The sequence below is a fragment of the Corvus kubaryi genome, unplaced genomic scaffold (assembly GCF_017639235.1).
Source record: "Corvus kubaryi isolate FWS band 111438036 unplaced genomic scaffold, C.kubaryi_AGA036_p1.0 133, whole genome shotgun sequence".
Classification (NCBI taxonomy): domain Eukaryota; kingdom Metazoa; phylum Chordata; class Aves; order Passeriformes; family Corvidae; genus Corvus; species Corvus kubaryi.
The window spans coordinates 36,312,807-36,330,997 of record NW_024580667.1 but is presented as its reverse complement, the minus strand read 5'-3'; the positions used below and the strand labels follow the sequence as shown (position 1 = coordinate 36,330,997).

At 35.3% G+C, this 18,191-nt stretch overlaps 1 protein-coding gene across 4 annotated transcripts in view; it reads right to left on the bottom strand.

The window, feature by feature from the left end:
• UGGT2 (UDP-glucose glycoprotein glucosyltransferase 2) overlaps nt 1–18,191 on the bottom strand; it is an 80,102-nt gene that overhangs the window by 43,327 nt on the left and 18,584 nt on the right. For all 4 annotated transcript variants that reach the window (XM_042043616.1, XM_042043626.1, XM_042043645.1 and 1 more), the window contains 7 exons: nt 17,790–17,871; nt 15,652–15,752; nt 12,594–12,693; nt 8,705–8,765; nt 4,259–4,350; nt 3,167–3,317; nt 2,080–2,199 (listed from right to left, as the gene is read on the bottom strand). In XM_042043616.1, the coding sequence (XP_041899550.1) occupies nt 2,080–2,199; nt 3,167–3,317; nt 4,259–4,350; nt 8,705–8,765; nt 12,594–12,693; nt 15,652–15,752; nt 17,790–17,871 (707 nt within the window). The remainder of the gene's footprint in view (nt 1–2,079; nt 2,200–3,166; nt 3,318–4,258; nt 4,351–8,704; nt 8,766–12,593; nt 12,694–15,651; nt 15,753–17,789; nt 17,872–18,191) is intronic.

Here is an 18,191-nt window from a genome sequence, read left to right as displayed (position 1 = left end):
CCCCAGCTGTTTTCAATTTTTAGAGCATTCATTGTAAGAAAACATTAAGAGTATAAATGAAAATAACAACTGAATTAATGAATTTGGACCAAATGGTGAAAATAGGATTTAACCATTTACTGAACTTCAAACCAAGTGATCCCTCTTTTCTCCTTTGAAAGGCTCTGCGCCATTACTTAATTTTTATTAAGAAACTCCACATTTATTTTAGAAAGATATAATACCGATTTTTCTGTTACTTCTTCTAACAAACTCTCTTCTGTTGTAAAAACCAAACAAAAACAAATACACAGAATATTTTGGCTAAAAACTTTAAGTAGAGTGGAACTTTGGGAAAGAATTCTTCCTTCCTGTCTCACATATCTTTGTAGTCACTCTTTCACTTGGTGTAGCTTGAAGTATAAAATCATATCTTTCAGGCATACATAGAATCTAAAGCTGGGATGTGTTTGCATAGGCGAATTATTCTTATGTAGATTTAATTGTGACATCTGTGCCTCATATATTCAACTTTGTACTGCAAACTCCCCTTACAATTTATCATATTTGCTAGAGTATCTAAAATGAAGCAGAATAACTTTTAAAATTTTGAACACTCCAGATTATAGTTAAATGGTGTGTTGTAGATTCCTACAATATAGCTTTTGTATTTAACTGTGAATATGTAATACAATCTACTTCAGATTACACATCTTATGCTTCATTATAAACATACTTTTTTTATTACCTACTGCTTGTATTTTCATTGTCGTTTATACACAAACTTCGCATCACTGCAACCAACTACATCAAAGACAAAGGGATCAAGTGCACCCTCAGCAGCTTTGCAGGGAACACCAAGCTGAGTGGTGCAGCTGACACACCTGAAGGATGGGAAGCCATCCAGAGGGACCTGGATAGGCTCAAGAAGTGGGTCCATGGGAACCTCACGAGTTTCAACAAGGCCAAGTGCAAAGTGCTGCATCCAGGCTGGGGCAACTCCCAGTTTATCAATACAGGCTGAGGGATGAACAGATTGAGAGCAGCCGTACCAGAAGGATTTGGGGGGTGCTGGTGGATGAGAGGCTGAACATGAGCTGGCAATGTACACTCACAGCCCAGAAACCAAACATACCCTGGGCTGCATACACAGCAGCATGGCCAGCAAGGTGAGGGAGGGGATTCCGTCCCTGTGCCATGGTAGACACCTCATGGTGGGAAACCCCATGTGGAGTGCTGCATCCAGCTCTGGGGTTCTCAGCACAGGAAAGACACGGACCTCGACTGGGTCCAAAGGAAGGCCACAAAAACAGAGGGCTGGAGCATCTCTCCTATGAATATAGGGAGACTTACAAAAAGGAGAGAGGTTTTTTACCAGTTGTAGAGACTGTAGTGACAGAACAAGAGGTAGCAGTTTTAAACTCAAAGAGGGCAGATTTAGACTGAATGTGAAGAAATGAGGGTGGTGAGACACCAAAGGTATCACAGGGGAACTGGCTGCCCAGAGAAGCTGTGGATGGACCACCATTTAAATTGTTAAAGGATAGGATGGATGAAGTTTCAGTCCCTGGTCTTTGTAGGAGGGCTGGACTAGACAACTTCTAATGGTCCTTTACAACCCAAACCATTTTATGATTCTATGGTTCAGAAGATCGTAATTTTAATTTAATTTTAATTTAAGTCAGCAATAGCTGCTTCCTTAGCTTACTAGCTGATGCAGACTCCTATTTGCAGAAGAAAAATTAAGCTACAAGACATTCACAATTAGTATGCTTTATAACTTAAATATTTTTATACCTCAGTTCACCATCTCTAAACCATGGACAGCTATCACCACCTTCCCTCATTCTTTGATAGTAGTGAAATTTCTATGCATAGTATGGAAAGGAACAAAAAACTCTTGACTGTGCCTAAATCCATCTGCGAATCAAACTAATAGCCACATATGACTGACTAGATAAAGCAATATTCACTACTGTTAACAGATCCACATAGAAAACTTACCTTAATAATAAATTCAGCATGTGTATTTTTTAATAAACTATCTGCCCACATACTAATATATACTCTAGGCAAAAAAATTAAGTTCTCCAAACTTACCAAATTATATAAATTGCGTCTAATCTCCTGTAAAAATCCAGGAAATGTGGGTTTTAGCAGTTCCTGATAGCTTGCAGGCCATGTGCTATAGCTGTGATCTTGCTCTATATTATTAATCCACTAAAACAAAAAAGGCAGCCATTTAGAAAACACGTATCAAACACTGAGAAAAATATGTGGGCATAATAATAACATAAAATGTCTCCCTTTTTTTGTTAAATAATAACAGAAAATAGATTCTAAATTTTATCTTTTTTTTTTCTTTTTAATCGAACTGGTTTTTATCTGCAGTACACAATAACACTAATACTGAATGGAAAAGGAAAATGGACCATTTGTACTGTGTATAAGGATGTGAATAAAACCATTTTTTTTCAAGTGTGGAAATTACTTTCACAATGTAAACATCATAACAATGTATCACACAGATGTGTGTAACACAGCATAACCATCTTGCAATCCAAATACAGTATTTATCTGCAACCTGCAGCAACAGCACTTCAGATAGATCAAAATAGCCAATTCACACGTGGCTGATTTGTTCCTCTAGTCCTTTCTGTGCAAGCCGTGGTAAACAGAAGAGTGAAATGTGGCTCTTTCCAGTGCAAAAAATAATGTTTTAGTGCCTTTTCCCCTGGCATATAACCTTTGTAATGAAACCTGTGTAAATTTTGAAGAAGGGTAAAAGTCACAGTCATTGAACAGTTAGAAATAATATTTAAGTGGCCCACAATTCACTTATCATACTTGTGAAGTACACTTAGAAGTTTTGTATAATTTGAGATATTATGTAGTATTATGTAGCTACATTAAAAGACAAATTCTATAGTTTGGAGTGTGCGACTACTTTAGATACATTTTTCTTTTCTTTTTAACATCCTAGATCTTAAAATTTTAATAAGGTATGAACTAGAGAAAATTACTCATTAAAAATATTGAAGGGATATTACCCTCGAAAATATTTTAAACTGCTAATTGATATATGGCCTTATGCTTAGTATTTCAATTGCAGTACAAAAAAATATAAATTGTCTCATACAGAGAATTATCAAAGATGTAATCTCTAAATAAATGTTTAATTACTTACTATTATTGAAGAGTGACGAATATCTAGCGCATAATTATTATCTGTAGGATGTATATGCAACCTCATAAATTTACTCAGTATCTCCCCTTTGATGCCAAGTTCATGAAGGCCATGCATCACTTTTCCTTCCAGTTTAAGAGTCTCTAAGATACTTTTTCAGGAAGATAAAATACATAATGTCTACACAGAACTCTTTTCATGACATAAAAATAATTTTTAAAACTGAAAACAATCTTCATGTCAATAGTCTTAGAAATATTTTTCCCCTTATATTCTCCCACAGCCTAAATTTAGAACAGTATCAGTTAATAACACTGTAAGTGTACGTCTCCAACTCATTTCAAAACATAATTACAATAGATTATACAATTCTTTTATTCATTCAGATCTATTCTACATGAAGCAATTTTATCCATCTTTAGTAAGAAGTGGCAGGACAGCAGAGTGAAAGGTTTCTTGCTGCACTGTCCTGCCTGAGGCAGAAATCCAAGCTGGGGTATCCTAAGAAGCAGCTCTGAATGGGAGTTGAGAAGCAAGCAGCAAGTGATGGAGATAAAGATGAACTCTAAGCCTGTATCATGGCAGAACTCAGGAAACAGCATGGAGGAAACACCCAGCCACACCCTAAAACCTCCCAGAAGACCCAAGGGGACTCTGGAACATCTGCTGCAACCTGAAAGTTCAAATTTGAGAATGAAAAAAACCCTGAAGTACTCCACAGCAGAACACAGCTGGCAAGATTTTGTGACTGCCTTCATGTCTGTATTTTCCTGATTTTTAAGTAATAGGAATATGAAAGCATTAACTTTCTTATTTGTAAAGTGCTTTTCACACCTTTTGACAAGCACACATTAGATTCCTTCCATTTCCAAATTAATTTTACATGGTGAGTTGTAAAATTATAAGCAAATTAGAAAACATATTCCAAGAGAAAAGGCTATTCTCAACTACTTATACAATGACCATACTCAAAGCAAAACAACTGTAAATCAGTATTCCTCCTACTGGAACACTTCCTTGTCCCTAAAATTTAACAGATGAGACTAGGACCATGAATACAACTCTCCAGTATTAGTAATTCTGTGACCTTACCTAAAGGGATCATGAAAATCCAGGTCAATATGAAGGCCATTTAGAAATAAACGTGCTTCTCCAGGTTGAATTCCAAGTGTTTCATGAAAATGCTAAAAAGTAAAAAGCACTGCTTACTTATTTAGGTGTATGTCTACACTAACACATATAAACACCCTTAAGTAATACTGCAAAATATACACATTAAATCTCTTCCACACAATTTCTTCCTTTATCTGAGTGTTGGAAAAAATCCTGACTACATCTTTTATAAGTGCTATTTAATACACTTCAGATGTACACATACAAATGAAAACAACCTACCTGTATGAGGCAGAGAAAGAGACACATTCTCTGTGTTTGCCAACAGAAAGTGAAAATACACACACAACCACATACCGAAATACAGCTTGTAAGTTTTTGAAAAATTATTCCTATATATCCATTCAGCAAAGGGAGATCTTACGTATGTCCCTCAGACCTACACTTGAAACCAGCTTTCTCAATAAGTTAACATCTCTCAATTCTGAAAAATGTGTAGTTGAATTGTTTCAGGGAATTAGGAAAAACAGACTAGAAACTTAAAAACTTGTCTAACAAAGGGACCATGGAAAAAACACAGATGAGAACGGGACAGCATAGCACATCGTGGCTCGGCAAAGAAGAAAAAAGATCCACAATAAACAAATACAAGAGGAAGGAAGTATTTAGGGAGTAAAGCATATCTTATCATTTTCCTTCAGAGGGTTCTGAGGCACAAAACTATAGTGTAGCAAGGTAAGTGACAAGAGCAACAACAGTAGTGTATCCTAACTCATGCCAGGAGGAGCAATCAGATTTCCAGATCTGCCTTAATTCCCAACAGAGAAATGGAAAGCACACAAAATACACAAAAAATACACAAAAAAACCAAACTGAGAAAGATGTATTTTTTTTCCAATTTAGCTCCCACTTGCTAAACAAAGTAAGTGTGAACTAAAAATGTACTTTAAGAAAAGCATGCCTACAGCAAGCAACTCAGGCTGAGTATATCACTCCTGTTATAATCCTATCACTAGACAAATGAGAGCAAAAATGAGAAAACATTGGAAACAGTATTATTTCTTTAAAGCAGTGTGGTTATGTTCACACAGTTAAATGTAAGTAGGAAATGTAAATAGGAAAAGAACCGAGCTGAATTGTAGAATGGTTAAGGTTGGAAGGGATCACAGTGGGTCATCTGGTCCAATCTCCCTCCCCAGACAAGGTCTTCCTAAAGCACATTGCACAGGATTGTGTTCAGAATTGCATTCTTGAATATCTCCAATGAGGGAGACACCACAGCCTCTCTGGTCAGTCTGTTCCAGTGCTCAGTCACTTGCACAGTAAAGAAGTTCTGACTCATGCTCAGGTGGAACTTCCCCATCCATCAGTTTCTGCCCCATTACCTCTTGTCCTATTGCTCAGCACCACAGAAAAGAGCCTGGCTCCATCTTCTTGACACCCTCTCTTCAGATACTTACAGACATTGATAAATCAGAGGTGAGATTAATACAGCTTGATGCTAGATACTTGATTGTTTAGAAGTGCATCCACTTTGTCATAAAAATGTTGACGGAAGGAATATTTAGGCATCCAACACTAGAATTGAAGGCTGATAATAGTCATGTAGTATCTTCTTGCTAAACTGCCAGCAGATTATTGCACTGCAAGTTGTGAGTTCTGTTTAATGAGATTTCATTTTTTCCTTTTATCTATACCTGTTGCTTGTCTATTTCTTGGTTAGGTATCAACTCATTACACTTAAATCATCACATCTTTCAACTTCTAATAACTTTATTTCCTCTCGTTGCATTTCCTATTCAACTTTCATTATATTGAGAGGGAATCATCCAGTTATACACAGCATGGGATCATATCTCTCCTGCTGCTAGATGGATGTACTGCAGTTCAAGAATGCACATAACAATTTATTGTGCTCAAGCAGCAGTGTTCAGGAAGCTTCCTCACTTTTATTCAACAAAATTTAGCTTTTAGCTGTCTAAAGGCCTTTAGACTACAGGAAGGATGTGACCTCGCATGAAATTAAAACTTAGAGTGATACGTGCATAAAATCCTCTTAATGTAGTTAATACATTAATGGAATCATAAGAGTGATTCAGCCAACCAACCCCCCCAGATATCCTTTATAATTTGTTTCAGATACAGTATCTTGGACTGGAATATACAGGTGAGGCAGAAGGGGATGGATGTCCCTGTGGATGCATCTGCCAGACCTGGGTGCCTATCTCAGATGGCTTGTAGCATCTCAAATGACATCAGAAATTCCAGTTTAGGCAACTCAATTTTGCCCCATAAAAAAACCCAACAAGACATTGACTGAGCCAAATTGTTTACATCCATTAGCCAAATCTTCATTGTCATAACTGCTTACATATAAACAGATTTGCCTAAGTGCATACTACTTCATTTCAATCCAAATTTTAAGTTACTTCTCCCAATCCCTATATTTAGCAATTGACAGTTTAATTCCTGACAGACCTTTTTTTTCTTTTTTTTTTGCATTTTGTAGTGGAGGAGTGTAGTTTTTGATTGAGCAGTTAGTTCTGACTTTTGTGTTAACAGAGCTGCAATTAAAGAAAGTCATTGTAAAGACTTCATCAAGAAACAGGAAAAGTCCTGATATCAACATTCATACTCTGGAGCAACTATTATCATCTGGGATGTATTTTGCTTTATCCTGACTATAATCCTAACAATAAAGAGTCATAGGAAAAAGTGTATCTTGGGTATGTAGAGAAAGCAATGAAGTGCAGAGACTGATGTGTCGCTGTTGTACCAAGAAATGGCCAGAATCACGACATAAGTTCAAGGAGAAAAATAGAACTATTTTATTAAATATATACCTTTGTACCTAAGAGAGCATGGTATGACTGGTCACTTGTTCAGCCACCCCCTAGAGGGATTGGCTGAGGTTCTCCAACACCCATTCAAAATATTTTCTCTAGTGAGCCATAACAAAACCGTGCAGGGGCAAGATAGAGAGTTAGTTTACAAAATCATTTCACTGTTTCTCAGCTAAAGCATGAGAAAGGAACACTTCACAAAATGCTTCAGCAGCTGGAAAATTCCTCTGCTCCTGCTTTTTAGCATCCACACTGATTTCCTCTCTTCAGCAAAAACTACAGGACTTGTCACTACTGCAAGAAACAAGAGGCCTCCATAATGTTGAGCCAACTCTAAGATCTTTGTGAAAACCCAAGGACCAAACATGCACACTGCACACAGGAAAGCTGAACAGCTCAAGGAGATGAACTGCTGAAATATATGAAATGTCTTATCAATATACCAGCCCCACCTATGGGCAAAAAAAGGCCTACACAATTGTTTGCATAACCATTTACAAAGATTTAACACTCGAGCCTGTCACTATTTGGGCAAGAAATCCTCAAGACTGGAAAGCCTTATATAAGTTTTGCATAGCCTAGAATTTCAAACCATTTATGTGGTATTTTTGCTACCATAGAGATTACAAGCTCTTTATGAGAAGGCTTCACCACTGCAAGAGGGACATTGTTCACTTCCACTGTTTTGGAAAGAAACTGGAAAAGGTATTCCCCTGGAGATACTAGCCTTGGCAAGGCAAGAGGAAAAGGCCTAAAGGGATACAAAGCAAAACAATACATGGAAATGTTGCAAAAGTACAGGAGTGACATAAGTAAGGTATAAACCCCTTTCACTACAGTGGCTGGTCAGTCTTAACACCATATGAAAATACATATTCTGAAGATCAAGGCTAAGGACAGTGCTATGGATGTCATTTCACATGATCAGTCCTACAAGCATGGTGCCTAACATTTAACTGCAACACTCAACTTGAAAGAAAAAATCCAAACTGAACAGACAGACACCATGAATTCTACAAATATTAAATGGTGTCTCAGAACAAATGTCAGTGCAATCAAAATCACAGGAACAAGGACTCCTCATGTGGTACAAGGAACAAAAGATGAAGTGAATCAAGGATGAAAACAAAACCACCATCTACCACAGATGATGTTCAAAACACCTTACAGAATACTTGCATGTGTGATTCTGAGAGTATGGAAAGCTCAAAGTTGGCATGTGCTGACCATAATACAAGCAGCGGGCCAAGATTCAACAGCAAAGCTATAAAAAATGTAAATAATAACCTATTTTGCTTTCCCAGCACTCCATTTGTGACTCAACTCAACACTCTGTGAAAATTGTTTGGCCTTGCCTAATTTTGTAAAACCAAAAGAGAGAACGGCAAAAGTTTCACGAATAGCAAAAAGTGAAATACTTGAATTGCATAATTAAATGTTACCTGTCTCATAACAGATTTTTAGATCAATTAGCTGTTTTTCTCTAACAAAAAACGTGAAAGTTGCTACACTAAAAAAAAAATTTCCAAAAGCAGCAGTACAATAGTAGTTCAAATGTCCACCTGAAGAAATAAAAACAAACCTTCTGATTTTCTTCTATTTCATTTTTCATTTTCTTGTCTACAGGTACCCTTGTCAGTGATCTGTTAAAATAAAATATTTGTATCACTCAACCACTATATTTTTAAAAAAGCATTATTTTATGTCTAATTGGTATTTTAATTAAACATCCAATGCACTGTAACTGAAGAATGCTGTAATTAAGTCTTAAAAAGAAGAGTAATGCAGTATCATAAATACTGAATTTTCAAAACAAAAATTGCTGTTTTACTCTAGTAAACCCAGGTTTCAAATTCAGGCTAGGTTTTTTTGCAGTAATATCATCAACATATTTTTTACCACTCTCAGTCTTTCCTCATGGTTTGGGTTTTTTTCTGGATATATATTATAGAAAAGTAAGTTGTTTGGTCATCTAAATTATTACCTGAATACGTGCCATATTTGTATATTTTAAGTTAATATTACTATCTCCATGGTATTCAACTTTACAACAGGGAGAGCCATGGATTTTTCTGGACAAAGGCAAGGAAAACATGTAAAGAATGACCACTTTAAAATTAGTGGCAACTAAGAAAAAAGATTTGCGGATTGAGACCCTTGAAAATGTTAAGCATTCACAGACAAAGTTTCAGTTTCCTTAATCATTCCACCTTTTGAAAATAATACACTGATTTGTGTTTTTTACCTTTCATGAATGTTCTGGAAGACTATTTCATCTTCCTCTGCCACAGTGTATTGCACGTGAAGTTTTAATTATGAGGCTTATCAAAAAATACTTCCAGAGGCATATTAATCTCTCCATGTTTTGAAAAAACCTAAAACATATTAACCTAAATCTGACTGTCCTGATAAATGCCAAAATAAATATTCTAGTTCCCTATATGAACATTTTTTTCAAAACAGGGCTGTACATGTTTTAGCGAATTTGTGTAGGGCTTCAAGAAAAACTGGAGTCACCTTAAAACTGTAAGTTAACTAAGCAAACCGAGAATGATGCTGCTAAGCCAGTTCCAAGCTTTTGGATAATAAAGCATTTAATAATACAAGTCCTCACCTGAAACTGATTTAGAATAGATCTTGCTAGTATACTCCACATTTCTCACAATATGGCAGAAATAAGACATAAAATCATTTTACTTTAAATAACTATTGAAGCTTTCCAGGTGACCAAAGAGACATACTGTAGGAGCAAACAGTATGATTTCCAAGCTTGGTTTTAGAGAGCTCTGAAGTAAAAAACAGTTCCAAAAATACTTTAAAAAATCTGAATTTTATCATGCTGAACTCAACACAAATAGTAGGGCCTGTAACTCTCAGAAGCAATGCTGCATTCTGCACAAAGTTGATTAAAAAATGCACAGATAAAAAGGACAACTTATGTATTTCCAAATGGCTCCTACTGTGAGTAGCTAGCAGAAAAATAAAACATAAATGTGAAAATAATAAAACTATGGAAAGGAAAATACAAAGCTGGTCCAACACTACCAAGGAAGTAAAATATCCATCAGGAAAAGGTAAGCTTTACTGATAGCTGTTCTAGTAATAGGAAAGCAATTCAAGGAATCATTAAATAGCTCCTTGTTCATGCATGGGAGTTGATGATGCAGAATTCTAGCATAATTTTATGGAGAAAGTGTGATGGTTGATCCTTGAAAAGGACACCCTACCAACCTGAGGTAACAAGTCTAAGAATACCCGTGAAAGACATCTGCTCACTTTGAGTTCTGTCATTTGTTCAGAACTTCACAAAGTTTTTATGAATGTTTTTGCAATTGTCAAGTGCTACAGACTCTAACTAAATGACTGAAAGTAAATGGATACTATTTATCTTTCTACAAAGAAGGAATTCATGTAGGAAAAGAAGGCACATTCATGTAGGAATGTTCTTGAATGACCTTAAGGTTGAAATATTCTCTATAATATAATTTTACTCATCTTTATTCTTACCTGGAAGAACATGTAACCGAGTAGTACTTAATGTTGAGGGGAAAAAAGGAAACCTTTCACATGGTCATAATGTTAAGATTTGTGAGTGATTAATAAATAGCAAGTAACAGAGCATTACAATACGTAATTATCTGCTCCTTAAGAATGCAATAATATGACAAGTATACAACAAAACAATGATGAAAAATACCCTACAAAATGAATTATCAAAATGTTGCCATGACATATATCAGTTGGTACACTGTCTACATCTGATGACATTTTGTAAAAATCTACCTCAGACTAACCTTTTCAACTGGAAATACTGAGACACAAAAATACAGGTTGCAAATTAAAAAGCGAAAGAACATTTCAGAGGAATGGTATATTAATTTTTTTTATGGCCTAAGGGAACCCCATTTTTAAGGAACATACAGTATTTTACTTTATTTTCCTAACTACAGTTCAAAATTTGTATACAGCCTTTTTAATCCAAATTTTGTATAATAAAAATGGTTGTTTTCATATATAAACTGTCTGAAACTTACACAGTTTAAAAATACTATCACTATAATGATCAGCTATTTGTCTAAAATGACTAAGCAATCTCTTCATTTCCTGTTTATTCTAGCTTTTTTTTCCAAACTACTATTTTGACTCATCAGGTTAAGCATGATTAGACTATTAATGATATATATTCTGTGCCCTACTTTTACACAATGCCCCTTTAAGTTGTCAACGCAGACCTACTAAATTTAAATTATTTACATATATTTGTAATGTCTCATGTTAGAAATAACATGCTAGATTAGCATGCTAAAATAAATCATGCAGGACAGAAACAGTGATTCCCCTTTTAATAATTTTAAAGTCTTCTTATACTTTTACCTATAAAATATTTGAAGAGTAGGTAAATTGAACTCTCTAATGCCACAAATGCACAACAGGAGTTGGAGTAGAATGTAACAATTTAATGACTTTTAAAATCAATGATTTAAATGTCACCTGGTACACTCCAAAATGACTTTTTTCTGTCCTTTAAAGACCAGAACTGGACTTGAAGTTCAACATTACGTACACTTCCACTATCTCCTACTGGAAAGCTGAATTTTCTGACTGCTAATCTAAGTGTAAACTTACACCATAGTATTTCATAATAATCATGCTTCAGCCATTTTAAAAGGCATTTTGCTTCCTTGACACAAGATGTTACAATGGTAGTTTTTCCATTATGGTGTAGATTTTCTCTAACAGACAATCAGGGGTGACAATGAAATACTGTGATAATTAAACAAGAGTAGCAAAATGTGAAAGCACGCTGAGTTAAGAACCTTATTTAGCATCACATTTAATTCAGTAATTCAAGCAAATATTGCTGATAGGATTACATGAAGAACTTACTAAGTATGAAGAAAAGCATTTCTCAATTTTAATACTACTGGCTTACAGGAAGAACAGTTTTTCATATTAGGACAGCTAAAATCAAGACATGTCCATTTATTTAATATTTATCTTGATTTTTTATTAAGTAATCTGTTATGGAAGACAGATCTTCCCCAGTAAGAACACTAATATACAATAGCCAAGCTCAACAGCAATGCTGTGCTTAATGTCTGTGGATCCCCACGGAATTTATTAATAGTATTTTGCCTCATTCCCACTGTGACTAGTTCTGCTACTAATTCAACAAAAGTTTTCACCTAGGAAAACATCAGTCCAGTAAAATCCATGAGGACTAAGTGCCTGAAGGATTAGCATGTTTTCATGGCATCTCCTTCATCAGACAGGAAACATTTAAGAGACTGATCATGAGCTCTCCCTGGAGTTATCTTCTACTCAATGACATTGCCTGGAATCTATCTAGCAAGCTGTCAGACATGAACATCTGACAGCAAGATTTGGATATAAACCTGTATTACTGTCATTACAGTCAAATGCAAACAGAAAAATAGCATTTGGGAAAAAAGAAAGCTTAAGTATCATACCTGGCTCTTATTGGGAAGTTCTGAGCAATGTCTTTCATTACCTTTAAGGCATCATAAACAGGGGTAGACATAATTCGAGTAGCTGCTTGAAAACTGAGATCTAGAGTGGGGGGAGAAAAATAAATTAAAAAAAAACCACTGGAAGTATCACTCAATCATAACTGCCTACAATCAGGAAAGTGTTCCATATCCATACACACATTCTCACTATTAACATATTTTATGTTTCAATTATTGGTTCAACAATTATGAAGTGACATTATTAAGATTGAAAAACTGATCACATGAAAGTTGGAAATACTAATTTCAGGCTTTTCTACAGAATTCTGCTTGAATTTCTTGAACATACACATTGTATATGTAATTTTGAAATTTACAGAAACACACTGAAAAAACCCAGACCATTCATCACAAAGTATTATGCCATCATCAAAAGGGTAGTACCACACTCAAGCCTAGATACACACCAATCCACAGACACCCATAACTGCAGGAAAGAGCAAGACCTTTCCAGACCCAGGACTTCACAAGTTTTTCAGATAGCAGATATATTTAATGTAGAAGGCTGTGTTGAGTATGTGAATTGTACAATTTTCAAAAGGAGCAGCAACTTCACAGAGCAAATGGAGACTTGTGAATGAAAAGTCAAACCACTGTCAAATTCCAATTCTCCTAAACACCTAGCACAATTTTTAAAGGTATCTCATTTTCAGAACAAAGTAGATCTTCAGATAATGGAACAGCTTAAAATTAATTTGTCTATCCACTGAAAAAACAATGATGGAATTCAGTTAGCTATCTCTGGAGCCTAACTTGAGCGTGACAAATTTTGACATGTAAGACTAGGACAAATCCAATTTTGGTACCCATGGGGTACTGGCCAAGACAGGCAGTAATATACTAGATGCCTCCATATACCTTGTATAGATCTGCATAACTAACTCGGGCAATGATGGTTTTTCCTCATAATTTTCTAGTTAAGACGTTTAAGCAAAAATTGAAAGCCTCAGGTTATTCAATTTGAGGAAAGCTGATGCTGCATATAGTAAGAAGTGCTGGGCAGAAATTCATAGAGAATGCTGCCTAGTAAAACCTTGCAACATCTTCTTGAAGCAGTAACGAATTAAAAAGATAAAAAGAAGGCTGAATCAAAGTGGATAAGACACTCATAGTTCAGCCTGATAAGGTACTCCTTGGCTGAAAAAAACAGGTGAGTGAGAGGTGGAATGTTAACTTGTATTTCTTAATACTTTTAACAAGAAGTATAAAAAGAAATAACTCTTAAAAGTAGGTTTCAACAGGCACATAAGTTGTGATCAGTTGAAGCAACAACACCCAGTTGCTGCCGTTACTACAGAGAGTGAGGAAGCTGTGAACTTGGGTCATACACTTAAAAGCCTTCATAAATTGTTTCCATTTTACGCTGAACAGCTAGGATAAAAATACTCAAATACCACTGAGGCCAACTGACATCTTTTTACCTTGGTTATCTCTGGTCAGGACTGTCACTTACAGACCTCCCCCTGCAGCACCCTAACACAGCTGAGAGCACAGTGTAAGGCACCTTGAGGAAAAAAAGTACTTACTAATTACTTACCTAAAACATAAAAGCTCTTGAAAGACAGCTCTTGAATGGTGTTTAGGTTCATTTATAAATAGAAGTATGCCCTATAGCTGAAGTAGTTTTGCTTAAATTTAGTTAGATTTTTACTTTGAAGCTAATTAAAGGAAATCAGAGAGAAGCTGTGCCATTAATTCAGCCACTATAATTAGTCATTAAGAATGAACTAGAGAAAGCACCCTGTCATGTCAGCAGTAAGGGTATCAAAACAACTGCACCAAAAAATGTGGGGGCTGAAGACTGAAGATCCTGAACCATAAGCCACTACAAGTTGTCCTAACATAAATTATCAGCATCCCTACGCTTAATTACTTTCAATGCTAAGAACTGGTTTCTTGGGGAGCAGCACCAGTTTCCTTTTATATATATATAGCCATAACACCACAGAAAAGACCACCACTAAACAGAGACCTTGTACTGGCTTTTGAAGGGAGACATTAAAGGACTGAAGTTTCATGGCTGCTTCTGCTTTAGTATCAGCCAAGTGGTATTCAATCACACCAAAAGAAAAACAGTCAAACCCACTATTTTCTTGTTATTTGCAAAGTAGATTTCTCGGCAGAACTTTAAAGCACTGTTTTTCAATTGTTTTTAATTTCGGACAAACACAAATCCTGCAGGTGAACTTCATTGATAAAAGACTGCAAGTGAACTACAATTATCCCACATAGCTAGTATCAGACTGGACATTGCTAGCAGACTCTGTAACATCAGGGTCCCAAAAGAAACTGAAGCTCAGATTGCTCAGTCTCCATCACTGCTCTAATATATAGGCAAACTTACTTTGATCAGGTTGTTCTCTAAAACTGAAGAATGTAAGGGGGAAAATTTAGTTGTGTAAACTTAACTGTCGTGACATTTTATGAGAGATTTATATTTTAAGAGCGATTTAGAGTTTCATTCAAGCTACAGAATGTCCTGCAAGTCACCAGCACAAAAGCTTTCCACAATTGACATATTTGTTTTCCTTTTCTACAGGAAAGCTTTTAAAAGCATGTTCTTTTACTTGATATTATATAAAAAAAAAATGCATCAGTGTGAACTCCAGTACATTGACAGAATTTACAAATTAAAGAAAACAAGCTGTCCTAACATGTATTTCATTCCAACCCAATAGTTATGTCAAAATGGTATCTTTTGCCTGACCTCTAAAAAAACCATCAAAACCAAGTTTTTATACCTGAGATGACACATCAGGCAAAAAAAGCAGGCAATATATCTCTCCATCTTATAAAATTACTTCAATGTTCCTTTCATTTCTAGCATACAATACAAGGTATCAGCACATGCCTTTTCAATACTTGAGGTATTGCAGCCTTTTTATGAAATGATGCCTCTTTTTAAAAGAAGCTTTTATCATAATGTCAATACATTAAAATAACAAAGGACTATTAAACAGAGTATTGTGTTAATTAAAATAAAAAATGCAATACATACCCTGTAACTCCCAAACCTTCAGTGGTTCCATGTTGTTAGTAGTTTCAATTAGATGCTTTTCAAACTCTATCAGATTATTTTTCAGATCAGGGTGCATCTGTCTACAATAAAACATTTTATTTCAAAAAAGAATCAATTATGCCCATCAATATTTTATTTCATCCACACTACTGCTCACAGCTAATACTGTATTCTTAGGATAACAACCAAAAATGAAAGTTTTAACTCATTCTTGAAACAAAAATATGGATTTGGGGTGAGAAGATGATTTCTGAGGGCTAAACCCCAGTTAAATAGAATCATAGAATCATTTAGGTTAGAAAGGATCTTTAAGGTCCTTAAGTCAACCATTAGCCCAGCAGTGTCAAGTCCACCACTAAACCATATCTCTAAGTGCCACGTCTACCCAGGGATGGCAACTCAACCCCTTTCCCGAGCAGCCTGCCTCAATCCTTGACAACCCTCCCTGCAAGGAAATTCTTACTAAATACCAGGAGTGAAATTATTTCGTAGGGATCTGTCTCAAAATTTATAAATTTATATGGAATAAATGAACTCAAAGATTAGGCAGTATTAACACACCATACAGGTAACTTTTTAGTTTGTTTACCATAGGATGATGTATACCTGTGTATCAACTGTGCTATATATTGACTGTAACTGAACACACTCTTTGTAGCATTAACTACAAAAACCATAGGCAAGACAATGTTGAGAACAAGTTTTATAAATTGACACCTCTGACAAAAATCAATCTACTGAGCACACAAATCACCAGTCAGACGTGAAGAACATGGTACACAAAAGCTTAGCTATTTGTTTTGAAAACATAACAGGTAGGTGAAGAAGTTTTGAGGGCAAATACTTCAGCCTGCTACAAGATATCCTTGAAAAAAAAAAATCTTCATTAGATTTCTAAACATTTTATGTCTTCTGCTTACATTTGTAACTATTTCACAGATGAGAAAAGTAAAACTTTTGACATGGCTGTAACAGAGGGACAATTTGCAGACTACTGAAACATCTATTTTGCCTCCTGTATGAAAAGGAGAAGAGAAAAAGCCAATGAATGCAGAAACAACGTCAAAAAGTCTGAATAATTATCTGACAGCTTCACAAATCAGTCACAGTGGTGAATCAAGAGACTAAGTATAGCTAAACCTAGCAGAATACAAGAAGAATAAAGCTCAGATAAAGATATGGCATAAACAACTGGGATTATCTGGTGTGCAAGGTCTCAAACACATAGGTGAAACAACAGGGAAGCCTCAAGATCTGGGTGTACTTCTACCTCAGTGTGTTTGAGAACAAAAATGCAGGAAGGGGATGGGCTCTCAAGAGTTCAGACAGAATTAGCAGCTCTGAACTTTGAGACTTAAAGTTTAGTGACAATATCTACAAACAAGTTTATTTTTTGTTTTAAAGAGAGAGAATGATATCTGGAGAAGACCCACAGACTCAAGGGTTTTTTGCTGAAGTAAAAAATTTATGATTCACTGTATGGATCTGTTACAGGAAAAGGGAAGCACTTAGGATGACTGCAACCACAAAATGAATCCACCAACAGAGGGCTGTAAGGGGCGCTCGATAGGGTAACATTCAATTTCATCTAACAGACTGAAGCTTGGAAAAAAGAGCTCCTGCTGGAAGAGAACACAAACTCCAGAATAAGGTGGTACCTATAATAAGCCCATCTTCCTAGAAATATCACTCCTTAACTCCATGAAATGCATTAATATCCTTCTGAAAAACACCTTATGGAGACACAGCACAAGGGTTTGGATTTCTTGTGCTACTCTTGCATTTTGAAAACCAACATTTTCATTCTAATTATCTAACAAATGTGAAATCACAATGTTCTAAGTTTTTGTGAGTGTTACCCAGACAGATATTTTTAATTTAAAAAGTTTACTGTATACAGTCTAAGATAATTAGAAAACTAAAAGCAATAAATTGAAATTAACAGAATAAACAACCATTGTATCTTTATGTTCACAAGACATTAAAAAAAACCCACATAATTTTCACCACATAAAGTAATTTCCAACATAAATCTCAATTCTTCTATTAAAAAAACCCAACTGGTTCAGGTTCCAGAAACAAATGTAAAAGATTAATTACAACTTGTATCAACTCACTTTAATTTGCCAAAGAGAAATCCTTGGACATCACTTTCCTCCTCCTCTTCCTCATCGTCCTCTTCTTTTGTCTCATTTGCTCCTGAACACATAGTGCATGTGGACAATATAAGCCAAGAAAGTTATTGTTTTATTATGTTTTTATGAATTATAAAACAGTTACTAGAAGCATACAATCACAAAGTTGTCATTTCCAGATGTAGTTTTAATTAGATTTATACTTACATATTTTGGCATCAGAATTAATTACTCTACAGAACTTTGCAACATTAAAATTAATTTTTTAATATAACTCATTGAGTGGTAACAATTTTTTTATAAAATTAAATAGATGTGGTTAAACAGTTCACTTCCCAAAATAGCCATTTCTCAGTTTGATTAAGTGGTAAGGTATAACTCTTA